Source organism: Tachypleus tridentatus, chromosome 13, assembly GCF_004210375.1.
Source record: "Tachypleus tridentatus isolate NWPU-2018 chromosome 13, ASM421037v1, whole genome shotgun sequence".
NCBI lineage: Eukaryota > Metazoa > Arthropoda > Merostomata > Xiphosura > Limulidae > Tachypleus > Tachypleus tridentatus.
In genome coordinates, this window is record NC_134837.1 from 220,779,820 (window position 1) to 220,805,920 (window position 26,101).

The window sequence follows — 26,101 nt, forward strand, 5'->3', positions numbered from 1 at the left end:
CAATCAGTCCAAGCATTCAAGCAGAAACTGGATTCGGTCAGAGCTATACCTAGACACCAGCTGCGTGTGGCAATCTCTCGGAGATCGATATCGTATCCTTATGAAGAAGGTGTGTTAGTGTGTAACAGGATTTCAGGTAAGGAAGGCTTAACAGGACTGTGCCCAAGAAACAGATTATGTTACACCTGTGTAATGATACCGCCACCTGGCGCCCTCTACAGGAAAACCAAGTAACACCAGTAAGATGCAACAGACCAATGTTGAGCATTGCCTCGGTAGCTAGCTGGTCGGTTCTGTACACGAGAGGACACACTAACGTAAACTTCAAGCGCAGCAGTGACCGATCTATCAGTATAGTGTTGGTGTTACTCTAAACACGTTGCTGGGTCACCAGGACGAAACTATGGTGAGTGCTTTCATTGGATAATGCAAGGCGGTAGTATTAGACGGCTCAACGTATGTGCCCGGGATCTCAGGAACAGCAGTCTGTATTGGATGATTTCTTTACCTGGAAAGAAACAATCTCTGCATTTCGGGACACATCTCTGTGTGGTTGTTACCCGACCTCCTTAGCAGGTAGGTCGAGATTCCTTAACTACTATCATCATTGAGTTTGTAGTTTATGGAAATAGATTTTATGCATTAGTTCTATCTAACCCATGTTTCACTTTTTTTATAATATAATTCTCTCTCTCTCTATGTATGTATGTATATAAATATATCTGTATATTACCGTTATTATTGAACTATTACATAGCTTAATCAAGAATATTCAAATCATATTAAATATGGTATTTAAAGAATTTATAAAGGTTAAATTTTAGCAGAAAGAATGTGCTGCTAAACATGATTAATTAATGAACTACGTACTTGTAATTAAATTAAAGATCTGAGCTGTTACCACGTTATAACTTTTGATATACTAACAAGAAATCACTCTTTCCAATTAGGTAACACTGTAGGTCTGAGTGGTGGTCAGTCAGTCCAGCTGCTCTCCAGTGATAGTCTTTTTAACAGTAACTTAAAACTAAATATGATTTTACACTAAACATTGCTTATGTCAACCCTTCAAGTAAAAATATTTTCATCTGTATTAAATTCCCACTTATGAGTACGTATTAGCAAACATAAGAAACAATTAACTTAAATAGGTTCTTGCTTTATTTGTAAAGAAAAGAAGAGAACGTTTGAGGTTGAAAATGAAATGAAAATTGAACAATTTTCATAATATTTTTCTTTGTGGTATAAAATTTTATTTCTATTATTTAATCACAGAAAATAAAATACTTATGTCGTCACAGAGCAATTATTAGGTAAACATAGCTTCATTCTGCATGTTTATAATCAGTGTGATATACATGATGATAACAGGTCGTTAAGACTAAAATAACTTTTATCTGGAGTAAGAACAAAGCTGAACACATTTGGATAGGTGGGTATTTAGATACGCAAGCATATATCTCAATGAATTAATGAATGTCAGGACAGACAAAGTACTAGACGAATAGGTATTTTGGTAATTAACTTAATAAACAGACAGACATATAAGTAGAAAAATGAAGACAACTAAACATACAGATCGAAAAAAAGAATAATAGGTAGTTAGGTAAACTATATAGTTAGTTATGTAAGATATATATGTATTTATGAAAGCTATATTATTGAATTGCGCATAAACACATTAAATTAATAAAATCTGTTGACGCGTGACGAAATAATTAGTATTCACTTATTACACTTCTAGTTCTCAATAACTCTACCTTTGTTTTAACTTCCGTGCCCACCTTACTTGTTCCAGTTTTCCCTTTTTGGATCATCTTTGTTCACAAAACTATTGGTAGACTTTCAGAGATGCACCATTTGATGGTTAGGTAAGCAGCATTTTTTCTCAGAATTAACTGTTTTGGTAAATACAAACACGTAAGTTGCTAACACTCATGTATTACATCCTGAACATGCCAGGTTGCATTTACAGAGGATATTCATCAAAATATACAAATTACGTGACAAAAAGGTTGCATAAGTCTTGTTTTTTATTTTATTTTTCATCATGTCATTGCAGTTGAGTGTTAAAAAGATAGTCACGTGGTATGTAAAGTTCAATTACACTGAATTATATTTTTGCGTGTATACCAGCAATTTGATTCTTATATTTGTGTTTCTTTATTACTCTAGGGTTTTGGTTACAAATAAATTAGAAAACTTAAAATATGTGGTTTTGGATAATTTTTACAAGTTTACAAAATTTTTAATAATAAATGTGTTATACGTATTTGTTTAATAATTGTTTACATAATGATAAATAGTAACTTAATGTAGTCTGTTAGAAACAACAATATAATATGATATTGTATATCTTTAAAAAATGTATGAATCTTACAAGTATTGAAGAATAGATTTAAAATAACCTGAATCTGAGTAACTAACCATAGTACGCAACCTGGGACACTAGAAAGTCTAGCACAGAGTTGAGAACTGTAATGTAACACAACAACATAGAACACAAAATTAAATAATCTTGGGTACAGAAATATGTTGAGGCATATCAGAAGTACATCGCCTTTAGAAGAAAGGTAATCTATTTTCTTTTCAGAATAAAAAAAATACAAATACAAAAGAAGTCGTAAATAAACACATTCCTTTTAGTTACTTAAACCTCAAGAAAGAACGTCTTTCTCAAATATCTCTTTGCTCAGCGTTCCTGAAACCACAGATCATCACTATTTTAATAAGTTACGTTTTAAACTGAGAAAGCTGGCGAAGCATTGAGAACTTTGTGATAAAAATAACCTAAACTACAGAATTATGGTATCGAACGAAGGTCTTCTGTACTTATTTGTAGAAGACCTAAAATGCTATTTTGAAACTTATTTCATTTTCAAATTGAAACGTACGATTAAAGAAAATGTGGGAACAGACACATTTGTGGTTTACGCGATTCTTATTGTAAGTTTTAAACTCTTGATAAGTAATGCTTCGTCTGCTTTTGGTATTTAAGCCATAAGTTTCAAAGCATTAAAAAAACATTTATAAAAAACATCTCCTGTAATCTTCAGTCTCACCGTCCAGCCCATCTGACAAGTTCTGTTACTGAACAATGGGATTATCGGGTAGTAACTTGTGGGAAGCGAAAAAGTAGACCTAAAGTTTTTTTTTTATATATTCCTCTGATTAAGAATGTGAAAGTAAAACTTAAGAGAAATGTTGTTAAAAAAGAAGACAACAATTTATGTGGTTTCTACATAACAAAAGATTTACGCCTATTGATTCTTAATTATACTGTCCATCATGAAGAATATCTAAGAACTGCTTTATGATCATGATCATTAACGAACTATGGAAAGACTTACAAACTCCGTTCTTTACTGTTAGGGCCGGACGTAATCTAGTGGTTAGCGTTCAAGACTGTCAAACTGACGGTTTGTTGTTTGCTTCCCTTTACTACAAAAACTCATTACGCATTTTAGGAAAATGTGTGAAACAAGAATAGCCCGAAATGTTAACTCGTTACTTTCCCACTAATCTATCAGTTCAAAATTAGAGTCGTATATGCACATATCCGTTATGTAACTTTGAGCGTTAAATTTTAAATAAAACTACAAAATTTTCTATTTTTCTCTAAGAACAAAAATTGTTTTTTATTATGATGATAATTAAGGAATAATGTTTTTCCTCTCAATCATACAAATCTAGTACAGCGGTAAGTCTACGGATTTACAACGCTAAAATCATGGGTTCGATTCCCCTCGGTGGGCTCAGCAGATAGCTTGATGTGGCTTTGCTATAAGAAAAACATGCACACACACGCTCTCTTGTGAGAAAAATCTCTTACATGTATAGTTTTTTTTATCTTTCTTCGTTCATTATTGACTAACTCATACTGTTCATGATTTTATAATATTTTCACTTCATCCTTATATTATTTTGTTTGTTTAAATGTCAGTATCTTGCTGGATTTTTAAAACGGAGGAATAAAGTAATAAATTGTACATAATTTTAAAATTACATTTCAAATGAGCTGCTACAGTATATTTTTGAACATCGGGCCTAGTTCTTTATCTGAACTTTAGAATCATTTTCACTAATGTTCTCCATCTAATAATTAGTAACTAAATCATAATTACTCTAATTTTCTATTTCGTGGTAAGTATTAGGTTAATAATGTTTTGTTTGTTTTTGAATTTCGTCAAAACCTACACGAGGGCTATCTGCGCTAGCCTTCCCTAATTTTGGAGTGTAAGACTAGAGTGAAGGCAGCTAGTCATTACCATCCATCCCCAACTCTTGGGCTACTCTTTTACCAACGAATAGTAAGGTTTACTCCACATTACAACGCACCCATGATTTGAAAGGTGAGCATTTTTGATGCGACGGAGATTCGAACCCATGACCCTCAGGGTTACTATTCGAGCGCCCTAACCACCTGGCCATGTGAGAAGTTAAGAACGTTACTATAACTTAAATGTAATACCAACTGTGCGCTTAATTACGACTTAATATATTTATCTCAAATAATACAAAACAATATACATTAGCTTGGGCGCGAGGAATTTACATAAATCTAAGCTTAGATTTATGTTGTATTTTCGCAGCTCATTTGATTTGCACTTTTAAAAGATCTTATATTATATTCACCTTTTCCCACAAATTTCAAAATGATTAGAAAATTGCTTTTACTTGTGTTTTGTCTCAGTCTAGGACTCTAGGGTCTGATATGGCCTTGTGGTTAGGACACTCAACTTGCAATCTACGGGTTGTAGGTTCAAATCGTGTCATCGATCACACTCGCTCTTTAATTTATATGGATGATATAATGTGAAAGTCAATCCCGTTTCTCAAAGGTAAAATAATAACCTAAGAGTTGGGAGTGGGTTGTGTTAACTAACTGACTTCTTCTCAGTCTAAGACTTCGAAATTAGTGACAACTAGTGCAAACAGCCTTCGAGCGGCTCTGCACGAACTTCAAAAGACATACCTACCATAACCATAAATCTCACAATTTACATATTACATTTTCAATCATTGTCTGATTCACTGGAAGCGTTACCCAAAAATGTTGCAGTTTGCTAAACATCTTCCTTGTATAAAACCCCAAATCGAAGACACAATAAAGGGCAGAACCGTGAAATTCTTCAAACAGGTATGCAAAGATATTATGAGTATTCCTCAAAGACAGACTCCTGAAATTTTCCAATGGGCAACGATAAGCTTAAGGATTTATAGCGCAAAAGATTCGGAGTTCGATTTCCTGTGGTGTACATAACCTAATGTTGTTTTGCGCTAAAACATACATTTAAATAGAAATCCTGGAAGACAAAAAACCAAATCGAAATTTGATCATTCGACCAATGTTAAAGTATTAACCATGGCATAAGATATTACCTTTTATACTTAACCTATTGACTGTTAAACATGTGCTTTTCAAAATATCAGTTAAAATGATTTTCTTACAATTACTACGATCTTCCACCTTTAGATATATCACATGGCACGAACTGTTTCTCCCTTGGTGGAATTCATAGCATTAAGCTCCAGCAGGGATATGGCGGTGATTGGCTGCCTCAGGATAGGGGGAGAGAAGGGCTGATGTAATTAAAGATGTCGAAGTCATAGTTCCAAAACTCCACACCTGAGAGCGCGTTGCTAGTCCGCTATTATAGGCGCCAATGATGTCGTAGCTCAATAAAGTGCGCGCACAAACGGAGGACTGAAATTATAGTTCGATACCAGACAAGTGGTCTGAATGGATGATTACGCCACAAATTTGAGAACATGTTTTTAGATTGACATAACAGGAAGCCATCACTAATTATGTCGATAATTAATTAACTAAATTGTCCTAAAATCGATACTTAACACTAATTCATCAGTTAATTAAATTTTCTGCCCTAGAAAAACGATATCTTAATTAAAACTTATTCTTGTAATTACCGACCAAGTGTTTTTCAATGACATTATATATTATTTAACTTAACATCATCACAGTTGCATAAATTTTTACCACGCATATAATAGATGACAACAAGTTTAGATAGGGCAATATCATACAATAATTAAAATTAAATTCTTACTAATTTGACTTTAAACAACAATTTGTCACAAAATAATTTACACTATCTCATATTTTTCAAAAGTGGAATTCTAAAAACGGGCATTAAATTTCCTAATCATTAATTATTCCTACAAGGACAACAGACAATTAAAATTTACTCAATCAAATGATTAAAAATGTTTAGAAATAAATTATTATATTTCCTGTGCTAAAAGGACTATATCTTACTAAATCTGACGCCTACAATATATGACTAGATATTTAAATCGTCTTGAAAAGGACAATATCATACAATAATTAAAAATTATACAACAATTCACATTGTTAACAAAACGTTTATCATTCAACGACATTTCTACTAATTTTTGATAAAATAATTTGTTTTACAAAGGTGAACTTTCACATATACTAAATCATAATTATTACCGTGTAGTATTGTGTTTTTGTGTTTTCTTATAGCAAAGCCACATCGAGCTATCTGCTGAGCCCACCGAGGGGAATCGAACCTCTGATTTTAGCGTTGTAAATCCGTATAATATTAACAAGTATCCTACAAGTCATCAACGTCTATGTATCTGAGAACGTTTAGACCTTCCTAGATCAAAAAGAGACCTTTTTTGAATGTGACCGTTGACGGACAAATGTCTTAGGGACGAGAGTATAAACGGGTACGGGATTGTAGGTGGCGTTGCAGGTGGATGTTAGGTTATTAATTAGTATAGGTATAAAGTAGGGCTTCTTTGATTTTGCGTTTGTTTGTTTTTTCCCTACTTAATATCTGGGTGTTTTTTATGGTTATGTTGTGTTTATATGATTTGCAGTGTTCAAAAACATATATAGGTGTGTTTTTGTGTTCTTTGAATCTAGTTTCCATTTTTTTGCTTGTTTCTCCAATATAGAAGTCGTGGCAGTTGTTGCATTGTATTTTATAAATTATATTGGTGTTGTGTTTGTCAGTGTAGTTTTTACATAATTTGATGTTTACTGGAATGTTGTGTTTTGTTATAAGTTATTTCCGAATGCTGGTTATTTTTTCGCTATACTTTTTTTGGTATACAGCAGGATAAGGTTTTGTAGTTTGTTCTATCTGGGAATTTATTGTTGTTTATTTGTTGTTGGTCTAAGTGTGTGCGTATAATTGTTTCCATGGGTTTTTAAAAAATTCTTTGATGTTGATGAAGTGTTTTATTTTGTTTATTTCATCGTTAATTTTATCGGGTGAGTATAGTTTGTTTGTTTGTTTTCTTTAATTTCGCACAAAGCTACTCGAGGGCTATCTGTGCTAGCCGTCCCTAATTTAGTAGTGTAAGACTAGAGGGAAGGCAGCTAGTCATCACCACCCACCGCCTAATCTTGGGCTACTCTTTTACCAATCCCAATAGTGGGATTGACCGTAACATTATAACGCCCCCACGGCTGGGAGGGCGAGCATGTTTGGCGCGACGGGGATGCGAACCCGCGACCCTCAGATCACGAGTCGCACGCCTTAACACGCTTGGTCATGCCGGGCCAGGGTGAGTATAGTTTTGTGTTTATTTGGTTTCTTAATATGTTAAGTTTTGTTTTGTTTCATGTGCTGAGTTCCAGGGAATGTATAATTCAGTATGGGTGATTTTTCTGTGGATTTCTGTTTTGAATTGTGTATCAGTTCTTGTAATTTTGAGATTAAGAAATACTATTGGATATAAAGTTCTAAAACTTACTTGCAGGCTTCAGCTGTTGGGACTTCTGTGAAGAGGAAGATTACATCAAAACTGGCCATTAAGACTTTATGATTTAGTTATATATTTAAAGTTAAAAGAGTATTTGAAAAAAGAGCCGGCTGATGTTACATATTTAGAAAATGTCCACACTATATATGTTTACTGAGATTGTAGTTAAATGATTCATAAATCCACTTTATGGGTCATGATGGACAATCAGGTTAGTGAGGTTTGAGGGTGCCTTATAGTTGTGGTATGCGTGAGTCGGTCTTTCCTAGGTAAGAGTAAATGTTTTCTGAGATTGTGTTGTTGTTTTTTTCATTTGTAGTATAATTTTGTTTAATTGGTTTTCATGTGTTTTTGTTGGATTTGTGTTCAGTAGTTTAAATTTGTTTGTTTCTGATAAAATGTTGTTCGTTTTTTTAATTTATTCATTTTTGTTCATTATAACTATAGCACTGCCTTTATCTGCTTTTAGAATTTTGATGTTGATGTTTTGTTTTAAGTTGTTTATAGAATTAATATATTTTTGTGTGAGGTTGTTTTTTTAGTTTTCTTTTCTGTAAAATTATGTTGATAGTTTTGTGTGAAAATCCTTTGAAAAAATGTTTAAGATCCTATTTTGAGGTGTTTCAGGGAAATGGGATGTCTTCAATGTACCTGGAAAGATATGTTGTTTGTTATCGGTGGAATTGTTTTCGAAGTTGTATACTTTCTGGTGGTTGTTGTCCGTTCTTTTGTTGGTATTTTCAGTTTGTATAGAGTGGGTCACCAGCTAGGTCTTCCAGGCAGGCTTTCATTTCAATAGATGAAATATTTCTAGGTGTTACTGCTAAGTTGAGTCCTTTGTTGAGTAGATGTATTTCTTCATTTATTAATTTTCGGTCGGATCTGTTAATTACGAGGTTTGTTGGTGGTTGGTCGTGTCGGCGCCTTTTTTGTTGTTGTTGGCACCTGAGTTTATCTAGTTTCTTGTTGTTGGCACCTTAGTTTATCTAGTTTCTTGTTGTTGGCACCTTAGTTTATCTTGTTTCTTGTTGTTGGCACCTTAGTTTATCTAGTTTCTTGTTGTTGGCACCTTAGTTTATCTAGTTTCTTGTTGTTGGCACCTTAGTTTATCTTGTTTCTTGTTGTTGGCACCTTAGTTTATTTAGTTTCTTGTTGTGGCGGACTTTCTTTTCCTTGTCGTTCTTACTATTGAGTTGATCGACATCAACAAATTTTCTCAAAAAACCGTGGAAAAAATTATACGCACACACCTAAACCAACAACAATAAATCCCAAGATACAACAAACTACAAAACCTTATACTGCTGCACATCATACGTTCCCGACATTAGCAAAATGATAGCCAACATTTGGAAAGAACTTATAACAAAACACAACATTTCAGTTAACACCAAATTTATTCAAAAACCAGGTACAAAACTAAAGTCCATACTATGTAAAAACTATACTGACAAACACAACACCAACATAATTTATAAAATACAATGCAACAACTGCCACGACTCCTACATTGGAGAAACAAGCAGATAAATGGAAAATAGATTCAAAGAACAAAAACTTGTGAAGGTGTTTCTGTTTAACACTGCAAATCAAATAAACACAACATAATCATAGAAAACACCCTGATATTAAGTAGGGAAACAAATATAAACAAACGCAAAATCAGAGAAATCCTACTTATACAGCAACTAAAACCAAAATTAAACCAATATAAAGAGACACCTTTATACCTATACTAATTAATAACCTAACATCTGACTGCAATTCCCCCTACAATACCGTGCACGTTTATACTCTCGTACCTAAGACTTGTATCCGGCAACGGTTACATTCAAACTCTCTCTTTCTTAACCTAAAGATGACCTAGGAAGGTTGAAACGTTTTTCTCTCCTTAGCAATAAAAGTGTTAATACCACAACAGCCATTCTGAGATACATTTTTATTTCAAGTGGGATTCTCGTCGCGAAGAATTACTTCATCAATGTCTAGTTTCAATGAAGTCAAAATTCGTTATGTGTAATAAAAATAATAAATGAATGACTCATTGTATTTGTCCATTTTCTAAATTATCGTTGGTTACTATTAAACATACATAAACCTTGTGAAACCTTTGAAAACATTTTCAAACTCTTCATACCTTCTTTCAGAGAAATTTCTGTTGTTTCACAAATCAAACAACCAATTATGAACGACTTACTAATTACTAATATTTTAAATACCACATATTTCAGATTGTCTATCATGAAACACGCGTACAGATTACCAGGTGTCGTTTCTAAGTTCATAGAACTAACGAACACGTATCTGATGTCTGCGATATAGGCAGTTATTTGTTATTTATGACAACACTTGATCAAATGTAAAGTTTAAAGATGTTGACGTCACCGACACAAACACACACAGATTATCAAGGCTATTATTTGAAATACCAGAACTTTCAGACTGTTTTAAGTTAAGACACTAAAAATAAACAGCACGCACACAAACTGGAAACAGAAATTTAAGAATTAGAAAGGTCGGACACAATCAGTGTGGACATGACGTCAATACGAGATTGCTTGGATGGTAATCACGCATATAGTGCAGGGGTGTGGCTTAACGAGTCGATGACCTTAACTCATTAATCATATTAAAAAGAACATTAAATGTTTCTTTCTACATCATTCGAAACTTATGTACATATAAATATATCTAGAGAAAGACTATTTAAGTACTAGGTTGCAAAAGTTGAGCAGAGTTCGAAGAAACAAGGTCTGACAGTCTGAAGTGACACAGACCATCCTGGTTAGGAAAATTTATAAAATTAGAAAAATCATAGAATTAGGATTACTAAGTAAATTTCACAACAACTGGTCAGCTAGTCCAAGGACCAAGGGATTAGCGTTTTTCATAATATGAATTATACAATTCAGTTTTTGTCATATATGCATGTGTTACTATAATACTTTTATAATAAATTGCTGAATATAATCAATTAGACTGTAACTATAATACACAATATATTCAATAATATACTCTACATATGTATACCTTATTACTGAACTTTCTTTACATAACGTTTAAATGATTAATTTACTACTTAGCATAGATATTACGGAAAAAATCAGAATGTTTCACTCCATTTAGAACATAATGAAAGTTCTATCTGAACATGCAACATTTACATTTACTGGAACTTTTATAACACATTATCACTATCTGTGTATATACAATGTGTTTAAAATATATGGCTCATTTACAAAACTGTAAATATGTAGTGACATATATATCAGTTGAAACATTGACTGTTGTAAGTTCATTATATAGTTATACAAAACAGTAACTGCGTATTCTCAATATTTGATGAGTTAACATACAGTTATGGCATACTGCATCTACAGAAAATGGTCACTGTATCAGTCAGCTTGGAACAAAATAAAAAATAAATTCTGCTTAAATATGTGAGATATCACTATTATTTTAATTATCTCATGTTTAGTAACATTGCTGCTATATATTTGACAAAGAGTTCAAATCATTGACATTAGCCAGTTTTGATCTATCTAATAGCGATATTAAGTTTATTTTATGACGCTTTTTAAACCATAGACAGGACAAAGGTTTCTTCTACGTAAACATTTCCATCAGGATTTTTTTCAATCACACACAGTACATACTAACTGTCTAAAACATTTTGGAGTACATCAATCATGACGTCAAGCATACAGTACATATTCTTTTACCTTAATATCGTTTCTCTATTAATTCATTTTTCCTAGAAATGTAAATAATAAATGAATGACTTACTATTTTACTAAAAGTTTACGAAACATTAAAATTAACGAGTAGATCAATACAATCTTGAACTCGAGTAAAAAATCATCACATGATCGCTTATAATATGAGCCAACGATGATGACATCATTGTATAAATAATATAATCCATGGTTAGAAATAAGAAACTGTCTCTATTTGAGAGAATCGTCACAAATTATTCTTTAAACAATTAGTTTACTAATACTTAAAATACCAAACCTACCATTTTCGATTATTCACTTTGTCTACTTATGAGTAGACAAAGCATATTTTGCAATACAAATTTGACACCTTTTCGAACTATGACCTTGTAATCTTTGACACCATTCCCTTTCTTTTCATTCCTTCCCCTGATGTAGTCAATCACTATGAGGCGGTATCCTTTTGATGTGACACTCCCTCTATAACTACTGATGATGCCGTGCACAACGGATACTTAGGTTGATGCTTCAAGTCTTAAAACAAACAACCGAGTACACATTTGATATGACTGTTTTTCTTTGACCTGATGTCCAGTATTAAGCGATTGAATCTTATAGAATTTGTTTTGCTCGAGGGTGCAGCAGGAATTAATGTAGAGGTGGCGTTTTCTCTTATCTTTGATGATATTTTTTATATATCATCACCACGTAGATTTGATGTATATACCCTTTTCCTTTGAGCGCACATTCTTTATTATGACTGAATGACGTTTCGCTGAGAATACTTTAGTCTCAAACTTATAATTCACTTAGTGCGCAAAACATTGTTGGGTTCAAAATCATAATAGTTTCTCAGTTTCATTGCATGTCATTTCTAATGTGTAATAACACAAATTGTTTATGTTGAATAAGCTACGATTCGATTTGATTGATACATAAGATCAGTACAGATTTAATCAGTGGTAAAATTTACACATTTTATGTCACAAGAAACGATTCAAAACTTCGAATATTCACATTTTAGTACAAACTCAGCTTTTATAGAAAAGCAGTCAAAACCGTTATTTATGAATATTTTGTTTGAATATTCACAATATTTCATACAGATTACGCTTATTCATATTAGAAACTGAATATTAAGAAAGAAAAAGTGACCTTAAACTAAGTAAAATACATCAGTAAAACTCAGTGAACATGGAAAAAGTAAGGATGACACAATAAACGAGTTCGGGGCCTGTAAATATACCGTAGTGTTATTTCACATAAGGTAAGTATGTACTTATTTTTAGGTCATCACTTGTATAAGCAAACATCTTATGTTATACACTTTTACTCTTTCTTGGCATTAAATTTATATGAAGCTCTCAGCCTAGTTAGCCAAAGGCAAAGTTGTAGGGCTATCTGTGCTAGCCATCCCTAATTTTGCAGTGTAAGACTAGAGGGAAAGCCACCACCCACCGCCAACTCTTGGGCTACTCTTTTACCAACGAATAGTGGGATTGACTGTCACATTATAACGTCCCCATGGCTGAAAGGGCGAGCATGTTTGGCGCGACGGGGATGCGAACCCGCGATCCTCAGATTACGAGTCGAACGCCTTAACACGCTTGGCCATGCCTGGTCCAGGGCTGAAAGAGACTTAAAATTATTTTGTCTTTCACTGAAAGAAGCGTCAGCACACTTTGAAACAAGGTCTGATAAATATCCATAAGTTTAACATAATTATAATTAAGTAATAACTTCAACTCGCTATCATCAGGCTTAGCTTCTTCTATAAATTTTCTTTAATTTCGTTTCAACTAGAAATTACAAAATTATATCTATCTAATTTGCGGTAAAGAAATCAAGCAAAATAAGTGTGAGAAATACCACAGAATCATATATATAATGACTGTAAATGAAAAGTATGTCAAAAGCGAGAACCATTACAGAAATAGGTGTGTTCTAGTTGTATTAAAATATTCAGTAAAAATGTGAAAGACATAACAGAAATACATATATCCTAGCGGAAATAAATTATTAAGTAAAAAAGTTAGAAGCATTACAGAAATGCACGTATCCTGTTTGTAGTGAAATTATAAGTAAAAAGAGAGAAACAATACAAAAAGACATGCATCCTAGTTATATTGAAATAATCAATAGAAATAATTGAGAAACATTATGATATAGAATGTTTATGAAATGTAATCAATATTTCTAACTTGCTTATTACAGTTTCCTAAAAATGGTAAACATTACATTTCAAAAAATGAGTTATTTAATATTAATAATCGTATAAAAACAGGCCCGGCATGGCCAAGCGTGTTAAGGCGTGCGACTCGTAATCAGAGAGTCGTGGGTTCGCATCCGAGTCGTGTTAAACAGGCTCCCCATTTCAGCCGTCGGGGCGTTATAATGTGATAGTCAATCCCACTATTCGTTGGTGAAAGAGTAGCCCAAGAGTTGGCGGTGGGTGATGATGACTAGCTGCCTTCCCTCTAGTCTTACACTGCTGAATTAGGGATGGCTAGCACAGATAGCCCTCGAGTAGCTTTGTGCGAAATTAAAAAAAACGTACAATTTTTTTTTTTCATATAAACTCTGGAGATCTACAGAATATGATGACATGAAATACCATTTAGACTTAACTTATACCTTAACTCCGTAGGTAGCACAATTGGCAAGACTAATAAAATCTTACCTCTTCAAAAAGAAAACAATAGCACCGACAAGTAACATGACCAGACAATGTTACGTAATTAAGAATTCGGGGCTTGACTTTCGATGAGATAGTAGAAAAGTTGTTGTTAACCTTTATGGGCTCTTAATATTTTTTATTATAAATGAATTAGAAAAGTCTAGGTTTTAAACCATCGACTTTCCGTAATTTTTTTCATTAGAAAGAAAAAAAAGAGAGAGAGAGAATACAGTAGAAACTGATCATATGGGAATATAGAATGTTTAAATATAGAATGTTTAAATTAATGTTACAGGTTGGAAAGAATTTCTTTTCCTGATGACAACATTATACATTTCACACAACGGGATATATTTCTTCCAACATCGTACCCTTGATCTCCTACCGACTAAGAAGTTGTTATCGTGGCCTGTTTCTGTTCGTTCAGATAGTAATACCGACACATTGTGACGTTTATCGACAGGTTTAACGTATCATTCAGCTGCTGGGAACTGTCAATAAAGGCATGATCATTCTATCATGCTTCGAACCTGATTGTTTACTTGTTCTTTATCTTGTCTCCAACCTGTAAGAATGATCATCGTGTTGATCTGGACTATAATATTGACTGTTGATGGCTGGAAATCGGACAAAGTAGAAGAAAAAACACATGAACAAGTACTGGCCACTTCTGATAAAAGTCTCTTAAGAAATATTTCCAAGTTTCACTGTGATGAGATATTTACAGTTATTCATGATAACGTTACCGAAGCTAAAGAAGAAAATGTTCATATTGTCTTAAGTCATCCATTTCTGGATATTAATCAGGGTTTAGTTCCTGGAGTCGTTTATGATGGTGAGCAACTTTTTTTTTTAATAGAAAGTCTGTCATTTGCTTTGTTAAATTTTGGTAAACAAATAACACGTATCACAATAGTAAATAAAGACAGCACAATGATTTAATAGTTTGCGTTCACTTACTGATTATAACTGTTAATTTATTGCAAGTTGCAGTTTGTACATTAAGAAAGAATATTTTTTAAAAAAACAGGAAAAATTTTGATCATTCGTACGATAATTCTCTAGAACACGTTTTAACTTACATGTTCAAAAATATTTTTCCTTGCTGTAAAAACTATAAATTGTAATGAAATAACAGTGATTTATTTATTTTGTGGAAAATAATATATTTTAGGTCATAATTAAATTTGAATAACATCTGAAATTGTATGTTTTATTATATCCTAACAATTGAATTTGTAGACTTTATTATTATTCTTAAACATTGTGCAATACCTATTTTAATGATTTTTTTCTTTTGAGTTGTGTTTATAACCTAATAGTCGGAACAGATAAAACATTTTTAAAAGAGCAGAAGTGAAAACATATTCTGAAGATATAACCGTTCTTTCTTGCACAAGTAACCTATTATATTATTAGTAAGATAAACAAAAAATTGAGAATTGAAAAAAACTTTCAGAAATGAATAGTGAAAAAGCAAAGAAACAAAGCGGAAGATACTGTTGACATTATTTACTTAAACTACAAATCCCTATTATGACTCAATTGTAGTTTGAGTAAATAATGTCTACCGTACTTCCGATCTTGTTTCCTTACCTTTTTACAATCTCTATTTGCAGGTTTTAAAATTCCCAGTTTTAATTAATCTTCTTTGCTGGTTTTTTATATGCTGAACGATGGACAACAGATTACTTGATATAGTGTCTAACTTTATACATTGTAATGATAATAAGCATAGCTGGCTACCTAATACGGTTAATGATGATTTACTGTAGCTATTAACTATTTGATCGCATTAGTAAAGTGTTATGGAGATTTATTTTAGAATATAGCGAATTTTATTTTTCTTGTAAGTCAAACATGTATGCTTTTGTGATTCTTATACGTGCACTGTCTTATCAGTCAAAAGCAAACGTTTAAAAAATTTTTTTTGAGCTGAAGTTTTACTGATTAAGGTGGTTTTTGGCCGAATGTTCTATTATGGTTTTGTGTAATTTCTTGTGATCTCTGTTATGAACCATGATAGTGGTTCAAGAAATCTTATTCAAACTTTAATAATAGTACATTTTCAGCACAACATAAATAATTACAAACACATTGCAACCACAATGCTAAAAAACAGCATTAATAACAATCACTTAAAATCGACAGATTCAAGGTCTTTTTCAACAGTATTAACGTCAATGTTCGGAACAGCAGTAGGTTTAGGTACATAAACACTAAAATCTGCCCTTCGATTTCTTCGCGGTAGACGTAACTTGATGTGGCTTTGCTATAAAACAAACAAATATATGAAAATCAGTTTTTCAAAATTCAGCTTCTTTCATTCAGGTGAGGGTACTTAGTAATAGTAATTTCTGATTTTGATAATCATGGAAACTATGTACATACGTACCTGTTTACTAAGAGGCTTTGGTAAACATTTATGTTGCTAGTGGACAACAATAACTCACTAACACTTCTACACAGTATTCTTATTTCTGTTTCATTCCAATCCTTGGGCCCACTGATGCTAATGTTGTTTTTTTTTCTTTTTTTGTCTTTAAGTACAATAACAATTTACACCCTTGTACAAATTAATTGAAACAATATGATAAATTATGATTTTTTCATTTTTTTGCGTTTTATTTCTGAGAATCCAAAAATTACTCACAAGTTAATACATGATATGACCACCTTTATTTTTCAGAAGATTATTAATCCTCTTTGGCATCGAGTCCACGAGTTGACTGCAATCTTTACTAATTTTTGAATCGCGATACCACACTTCAATTATGGCTTCAATTAGCTTATCTTTCGTAGTACAGTCTTTTACCCGAAGTTTTTCTTTACAAATCGCTCAAAGATTTTCAATAGGATTTAAGTCCGGAGAGTTTCCAAGCCAGTCCAGCACCTTTATTCGCGTTGCAGTCATAAAATTCTTCACAAGTTTCGATGTGTGGCACGGAGACAGATCTTGCTGAAAAATGCCAGATCCATCTGGAAATCCTTTTTTTCAATTCTGGAACGACTCTTCTCTGCAAAACTTCGATGTACTGTGGTTCTCGGATCATACCTTTTACGATATGTAACACTCCGACGCCATAGTAGCTGAAAAAGCCCCAAATCATCTTCTTCAAGGGGTGTTTTACGAACTGACTGATGTGAGATTCTCGAAGTTTCTCACCTGGAGATCTGCAAACATGCAGACTTCTTTGAACCTGTACAAAGAAATGAGTCTCGTCACTGAATAACACCTTCCTTCATTGTTCTTGCGTCAAGTTCTTGTATTTCAGACCCCATTGATACCATTCTTTTTCATTGAAATGGAAAGAAGTTGTTTTTTGACTGGTCTTCTTGCCCTTCTAACGCAATTTCGAATGACGTAATATTGCTCAAAATTTCGTCATATATCCCAAACATTGATCGACTGTACTGCAAAACACAGCTAATGACGCCGTCTGTGTGAAAAAAATAACCAATAAAGGAAATCAGCGGATCCAGCGAGCCTACATCAGCCGTCATGCTGAAAATATTGTAAAATGACCATTTGTTTCAATTAAGTTGCACAAGGGTGTAATTAATTCTCAGTATTGAGATCGAATTTCCTATTAAATGAAACGTGCGAAGGAAATTAAATGCGTTACTATTGCAAAATTCTCTAATATTTTTAGTCAAAAATTTTCAGTTTACTTTTTAATTGTATTAAGTAATCTCCTCACATAGCAATAAATGTAGTTTGTGGAGTAACCGTGTATTTTCATCAGTAATCTATTTCGATGCGCTTAACCTAGAACGTACTTTGTGCGATCAAGATACCGGCTGTTAGCTCATGATTGCTAACAAAGGAATATCACGAGAAACTCGTTCAAACTTAGTAAATATTTATATAATACTTATTAATGCGTTTCATGCTACTCTGTTTGAACATAGCAGATACCTAATATATCTTCCCCAAATAACTGCAATATTCTTTCTCAGATCAAGTAAATATGGTCAAGTTAAGAGGGAAATTTACCCCAAACGAGCGGTTATTACATATTTTTTCTGGTATCTCTCGTTTTCAACAGCTAGAACATCAAGTTCAGTACATCCCAGTCTTTACATGCTAGTTCTTTTAAGCACTCATTGAACACTATGATGTTTGATGTTTAGTGACAGAAATAGCAGTTTATTTCAAGAAGTAAGGTAAATATGCAATAAAAATGTTTGAGTGATTATATATAGAGATTCTAAGGAAATCGATTTGCTATCATTATGAAGAGTACCTACCTGATCCTGCTGAGTGAATAACATAAACATTCGTGATATAGATGAATTTATATGGAATTTCAATGAAACCCTAAACCTTATTCGTATAATCCGTCGGTACGAACCTCTTGGTAGCAGGCAATAACTGATACAACAAATGCTGTAATAGAAGAAGGAAAGGCACAATTCTGAATTTCCCTAATGAAGAAAAGCGCCATATATTTCTTTATACGTATATTTTATTATTTACGTAGCTTAAGTATAGCGCGAGTGCTAGATTTAATTCCTTTTAGAAGTGATAGTTTATCGCAGATTTGTTTCCATAATTGTGTACGAATCACACGTTCTATAGTTCAACTCTTGTATATTGGCTCTTGTATTATTGCGTCATGTTACTAGAATCTTCTAAATCTTTCTTGCTGTTTTAATTGAGTATTATTACATCATAATATTTCGTTGTGTGTGGAATGTTCTAGACCTCTTTCAGGCTATAAATATGCATCTAAAATGTTGTTTGAATAAGAGAGATAAAAGAACAGATACATAGTTTAGTCAAGCAATTAAATAGATCTAAACTACATGATTGAGAGTTTTTAATCATAAAGAGCGCAAAGTGGCTTAATTTTCAAAGATTATATTGTCATAACAGAGTAAAGAAAAAATAATTTGTTTAGTAATTTGTGTAAATGAACCAGACTTGTGTTGACTTCGAAGAAAAAGATACAATTATTCAAAGCTCTGGATAGAAACTGTGTGAGCTTTAACACAAAAAAAGAGACAATTATTTAGACTTTGATATGCAACAGTCTAACGATTTTTGTATATATGTTTCGCTTGTTGTGATCATATTGTGATATATTTTGGGCTGTCCATTTATTGTTTAAATTTATTGCCAACAAGTAACAAACACCTATTCTAAAGTTTCCGTGCCACATAAAATTGGGGTCAATTAGCTAATGGGGACATTGGTGAACCAGCCAAGATTATACAGTTGTAAAGAAGACATTAACGACAGTGGAAGTAGGTCTATATGAACAAAAATGTAGTTGTGGTAAGAAAAATGTAAAGATTAGAATCATGCTATATAACTGTGTTGACTGATTTTTGATAAATGAATCGAAAAAAGTGAACAACTTGAACTTAAAGGTGGTGATATATGAAACTTCATTAAACAACATCCAGACTTATAGAAAGAAGAGCATCAAAAGAGAAGAGATGAAGAAATACTGCAAGAAGAAAAAAAAGGAGAAAAAAATACTAAAAATATAGAGAGAATAATAGCATAAGTTGAAAAGGAAGAAAAGAGAGAAAGGAAAGAAATGAAATAGAGAGAATAATAGCATAAGTTGAAAAGGAAGAAAAGAGAGAAAGAAAAGAAATGAAATAGAGAAAATAATAGCATAAGTTGATATTGCAAAACTTACTCAACAGAAAGATAAATGACCGAAGAATAACAATAGAGTTTCGGCCAGCCGACCCAAGCTGCTCAAGTATGATGAACAGAAGGATAACATGGATAGTTTCCTGAAGAAATATGAAAGATCTACCCAAAGTTTGAAATGGGACAAAGGCGACTGGGCATTCTGTCCCAGCCAACTTTTGACAGAAAAAATGCCTAGAAGCATGTTGAGGCATGACATCAAAAGCGGCTATGGATTATGATAAGTTACAAGGGGCCTTTTAAAGTGAACTTACCAAAGAACATTTTTATTAGAAGCTCAGATAAATCAAATCTGTCACTGGAGAACCTGGACTTCAGTTTTGTGGCATTTCTAAAGTAATACTTCGCAAGGTACACTGAGATGGCCAAGTTGAAAAACAGCATTGAAGAACAGACATATCTACTAATTTGTGAACAGTTCATGATCACGTGCTCAAATGATATGTAATTGCTCCAAAAGGAAATAGCACCAAAATATATAGACGAGAAAATCAAACTGACATAACTGAATATGAAAACTCGTGAAAGGATTATAATTGGCAAGCCCAAGAATAGCCAGTTAAAGCAGAAACCAGGGCTGCCTGACCAGAAATAGGATGCCATCATCTGTGACAAGAAGTTAACAGAGAGAAAGGAGAAAGGATGTTTGCTTGTTATAAAATGAGGCACATTGCAAAAAGTGCATGTCTGTACCAAGAAGCAACTACAGAAATTTCAATATAAGGCAGCTTGAGCAACCTACAGACTTAGTCCTGGCAAGAAACATGGATGCTGCTGCCAGAAGAAACTGAATCAAGACAGCTCCTCATATCGACCACAAAAAGGAGATGCATCAGCATGATTAATGGCGAATTCAAGTTAACAAAGGGATCAACAGTGCCTGTGGTGATTTTAGTACGTGACAAACATCGAGAGGTGCCAATAAACCACAATGTGCCACTAGGTGATGTTATAACGGGGACAATAAAGTGAACGTCCTAAGAGAAATTGTGTGTAGCAATGTATTTGTGCATCATAATTGGTGGAATACTGAGAAAATTTCCCATAGCAAGAATAAGTGTGAGACTTTAAGACTATGTGTATGAAGACACCCATAAGAGCTTTAGAAAAGGGAAAATAAGTAACATATCAAGGCCTCAAAAGTAGACATCTCGAATGTTGATCTACAAGAACTGAAGAAAACACAAAAAAGACCTTTTAATGCAAATCTTTGGAACTGTACATGGGAGAAAGCTGAGCACAAGACAAAGAGGAAATGGACTTACAGAATAAAGGACTACTAGGGAGTGCTTTACGTGAAAAACAGTTCTAGTGAGGAACTTACATAGATCATAGTACCAACAGAGTACAAGACTCAAGTGTAGGAAATGTTACATATTACAATTTCAAATTGCTTAAAACTGGTTTAAGTTGTAATTTAGATTTATATGATAAATGAATATCGATATGAACCCAATTTAAGAAACTCGCCAGAATTACTGATAAAGTTTCTGTTTTAATAAAAATATATTGACAACAAAATTTACAATAATGGTTATTACAAATAATTATCTGTCGAATATTCACAATGAATGAGTTAATTTCAGTTGATGTAGGTACAGCTCACTTAACAGGGAGCTTGCTAGCTCTGTATTCTTCTTTCTTCGATGGTCATACATCAAAGTTTTCCGCCAGTGTTTGTTTTTTTATTTTTGTTCAAAGCCACACAAGGGCTTAAAAAATACCTTAAGTGTGGTCAAAAAATAATGAATATGCAACTTAAAGGATTGAAATTAAAATTGGTGACCAAACTGGTAACTACATTAAAAGCATTGAATAGAGTTTTACAGCAAGTATTCATTCATTAGTTAGCTAGGGGACGTATTTTGTTTAACCCACTATCATGCCCCAAATTCAACAAAAGATGTTATCTGCCTTCCATAAAACTGGCCCAACATGGCCAAGTGGTTGAAGCCTCGACTCGTAATCCGAGGGTCGCAAGTTCGAATTCCCATCACACCAATCATGCTCGCCCTTTCAGCCGTGGGGGCATTATAATGCGACGGTCAATCTAATTATTCGTTGGTAAAAGCGTGGCCCACGAGTTGGCGGTGGGTGATTATGACTAGCTGCCTTCCCTCTAGTCTTGCACTGCTAAATAAGGACGGCTAGCGAAAATAGCCCTCGTGTAGCTTTCCGCGAAATTCAAACCAAACTCTTAAAAGTAACAGCCATATTAGTGTATAAACTATGATGAATTGATTCAGTATTTCCTTATGGTAGAAGTCGTCTAATTAATTTTAATATATAAACTATGTTGAACTGATTCCATAGTTCCTTATAGTAGCAGCCATATAAGTGACCTTAATCTGTAAAGTGTGTTGGACTGATTTAACTTTAGTGTATAAAGTATATGTTAAGCTGATTCCATAATTATTTTTCAGTAAAATTTAATGAAGAGACGAGAATCATTTGCAATACAATTAGATGACTGATTTACAGACTTTATTTACTTAATTATTATCTTCAAAAGATTCAGCAGGTTTCACACACAATTTTGTGTTATGTCTTCGTCATAGGACTTATAACTCGCTATGTCGTGAAATTCACTTATGCTTAGACATGAATGTTTTTAATTACCTCTGCTGCCGAAAGTGGCCGATGTTATGTTTTCACCCCTCCTAATAGTGTGTTTATCTGCAAGGAAAACAGCTGAATGGTTTGAAAGGTTTTGAAAATTTGTATACATTTGGACTAAGGCCAAACTTGGAAGTCCTTTGTTTTGGGAACCTCAAGGTTACGAAAATCCAAAAAACCCTAAATGTTGACATAACTGATTTTTTCACACTATTTTTCGCTATGACTAGTTTAAAAATGTATCATAATAATAGAGTTATTTTCTTTTTTTACTGTGCTTTTCCTTACTGAAATGTTAATCAGAACATACTGAAATTCGTATAAGAGTAAAGAACTTTAAATGCACTGATGTCATTAAAACTTAAAAAACGCCACAAAGACATTATTATTTAAAGTTGTAATAAATTTCGTATTGACATTATATGATGATTGAAAGATTAGGTTTGAGAGAGATATGTAGGGAGAGTACAGTAAATAGGAATTGAGAAGAGCATTTACTATTGTAATTATTAATTGGGAAAAACTACTAGTAAAACTTGAAAATAAACTAAAGAAATATTGAAATATAAGTTTGAAAATAACAGCAAAAATGCAACTTAACCTAATAAAGTTATACCTAACTAAAATTATAATTTTAAAGTATTATTATTTGAAATACAGACGTAGGCTAGGTGTAGTATCAATTTAGTTATAGCAAAAAACAACATTCTGATTTCTGAGTATTCCCGTGCACGTGCACTCTCCCGCCTCTTTCAAGTGTTTATAAAACGTGTATTACGTGGATAATCGCCTGGTAATTTAATAAAAGACTTACTTATGGGATAACGATGGATTCTTGATTGAAGTTTGACCGCCAATTTTGCCTTAGCAAAAACACACAAAAGACATTGAAATGAACATTTATTCTTAAAACAGCTGGAATCTGCTGATATTTGATAAAGTTCTAATCTACTTTTACCACCTGAAAGTAAAATCGATTTTTCGACTTAAATGACTGTAATTTATGCTAGTATGGTTTTTATGTGTTTTCTTGAAAAATGATTAATGGAAAAAATTGTACTCGAAGCTTTTGTGAGCATTGCTCAATCACTAATACGTTCATTTGTAAACTTATTGGTTGTAGCACTGTGAAAAGTCTAGAACATCGTATGTACGTAGTTGTCAAGGTTGTTCAATTTGTACTACGATGAGCTGTAAAACGTAAAGTACGTTATGTTAACATAGGTCAATAAATAATGTAGTAAGCTGTAAAATAATATTTTAATATTTGGTTTAATCTGAATTATCCGATGATTCAACGTTAATTCTCAGGGTGTAAGACGCTAAACACCGAGTTTCGATACCTATGATGAACAAAGCACAAAAGTCCAGTTGTGAAGCTTTGTGCTTAAAAACAAACAAACAAAACAAATATAAATATAAATAAATAAATATAAACCGTATAAAAATCCTATTCAACTGTTTTGACAATTCTATTATACAAACCACCTATTTCAACCTATTTTATAATTTTAACAGTGAAACCAATAATTAACCTAATAGACAAACCACTTATTGTTTTTGGTACACTCAGTAGACAAATCACAGCTTCTTCATTAACTGTAATAATTAAACCACCATTTCCAATTGTTTGATAACTTCATAGCTAAGCCACTTAGCTTGATGGGTGGGTAGTTTCGATAGACAGACTGCTTACTCAGTAACATTCTAATCAGACAAAATACAAAAAATCTGCGTTTCTGTTCAAGTTTTACATTTTTGGAAGCAAACACGAAACTTTCTATCAGTCGATAAAACATATTTTTTGTTACATATTCATTTTATATTTCAACATTTCGGATGCACGTGCACCTTGATGTTTTGTTCATGTTTGTCGAAGAAAATCCATGTGATTCACGTAAAGGTTCTCACAGTTCATTCTACGATATTCAGTCTCGAGTTAGACCCTTAATGGGCAGGTTGTTAAAGCACTCGACTTTTAATCTGAGAGTCACAGGTTCGAATTCCCTACGTTCCAAAAACGCTCGCCCTTTCAGCTGTGTGGGCGTTATTATGTGACGGTCAGTCCCACTATTCTTTGGTAAAAGAGTAGCCCAAGAGTTAGCTGTAGGTGGTGATAACTACCTGCCTTTACTCTAGCCTTACACTACTAAATTAGGGACGGCTAGCGCAGATAGCCCTTGTGTAGCTTCGCGCGAAATTGAAAACAAACCAAACAGTCTCGATAAAACTAAATTTATTTTTTTTAAACAACTAAAATCATGAAATAATTTCATGTTTCGTTCCTAATAACTGAATACATTTTATTTACTTGTTTGTCAGTGTTTCGGCAATTTTTTGTTTCATCATAATTTTGGCAGTAGTTATTTTTACATTTGAATCATAACAATAAACATTTCAGGAATGACTGTGCTAAGTACTTGGATTTGAACATAGGAAATATTAGTTCATATTAATTATAAAGATCAAATATTAAAATTAACATAAGACAAGGTATGAGACCAAAGTAAGTGAACAAATAATTTTTGGAAATTTAAATTCTTCCTTTGAAATTGCCCCCTACCTCCCTCCCCCCGTGTCACAGCGGCATGTCTGCGAACTTACAACGTTGGAAATCAGATTTTTATACCGTGGTAGGCAGAGCACAGATAGTCTGCTGTGTAGCTTTGTGCTTAACTAAAAACAAACAAATCTTTCAAATGTATATTTTCTATGAAATTTAAACATGGTTAAGCAATAAGTCTGAAGGCTTATGACGTCAAAATGACCACGACACGATTGGTGGACAGAGCACGAATAGCCCTTTGCTCTTAACAAACACTCGACAATGCACGCATTTAGGTTACTGTTTTAGAATGATTTTATATTCTCACTCAGATATTTATTGATCAAAAACATTTATAAAGTAAGATTTCTAGTTTACGAAAATTGATTTATAAACAAAACATTTTACTCCACTTTGACGAAATGAAAGCACATACATCGATCTCTTAGGAGCCAAAACACTTTTATTTCCTGCATTGACAATACAAACCTTTCTCAGTTTGGTTGTAGAAAAGGATTTGTTTTTTAAATTTCGACCACGTTTACGCAATAACAGAATGGTGACATTCCATTATTGTTTCAAAAAAGAAAATGAGTCCCTAGCTTATGTTAAAATTCAGTTTAGTAATTATTCTTATTCACATAATTTTAAAACTGTAGTTTTATTTACCTTGTGCCCCTCCAGTGGCACAGCTGTATATCTACGGATTTACAACGCTAAAAACCGAGTTTCGATACCCGTGGTGGGTAGAACACAGATAGTCAATTATTTAACTTTGTGATTAATTCAAAACAACAACAACTTACCTTGTTATTATTAGCCTACTGTATAGATAGGTGAAATTCCATTAAAGTTTCCACAAAAGAAAGAACTAAATTCTCTAGTTTAAAGCACTCGACTCGTAATCCGAGGGTCATGGGTTCGAATCCCCGCCACACCAAACATGGTCGTCCTTTCAGCAGTGACTGCGTTATAATGTAACGGCCAGTCCCACTATTCTTTGGTAAAAGAGTAGCCAGAGAGTTGGCTGTGGGTGGTGCTGACTAGCTGCCTTCCCTCTAGTCTTACAGTGCTGAATTAGGGACGGCTAGCGCAGATAGCCCTCGTGTAGC

The 26,101-nt window shown here is 33.2% G+C and overlaps 1 protein-coding gene across 1 annotated transcript in view; it reads left to right on the forward strand.

The window, feature by feature from the left end:
- The first annotated feature begins 267 nt into the window (after window positions 1–267).
- LOC143236465 (uncharacterized) overlaps window positions 268–26,101 on the forward strand; it is a 62,839-nt gene continuing 37,005 nt past the window's right edge. The window contains exons 1-2 of the mRNA XM_076474744.1: window positions 268–576; window positions 14,453–14,992. Of these exons, the coding sequence (XP_076330859.1) occupies window positions 14,731–14,992 (262 nt within the window). The 5' untranslated portion in view covers window positions 268–576; window positions 14,453–14,730. The remainder of the gene's footprint in view (window positions 577–14,452; window positions 14,993–26,101) is intronic.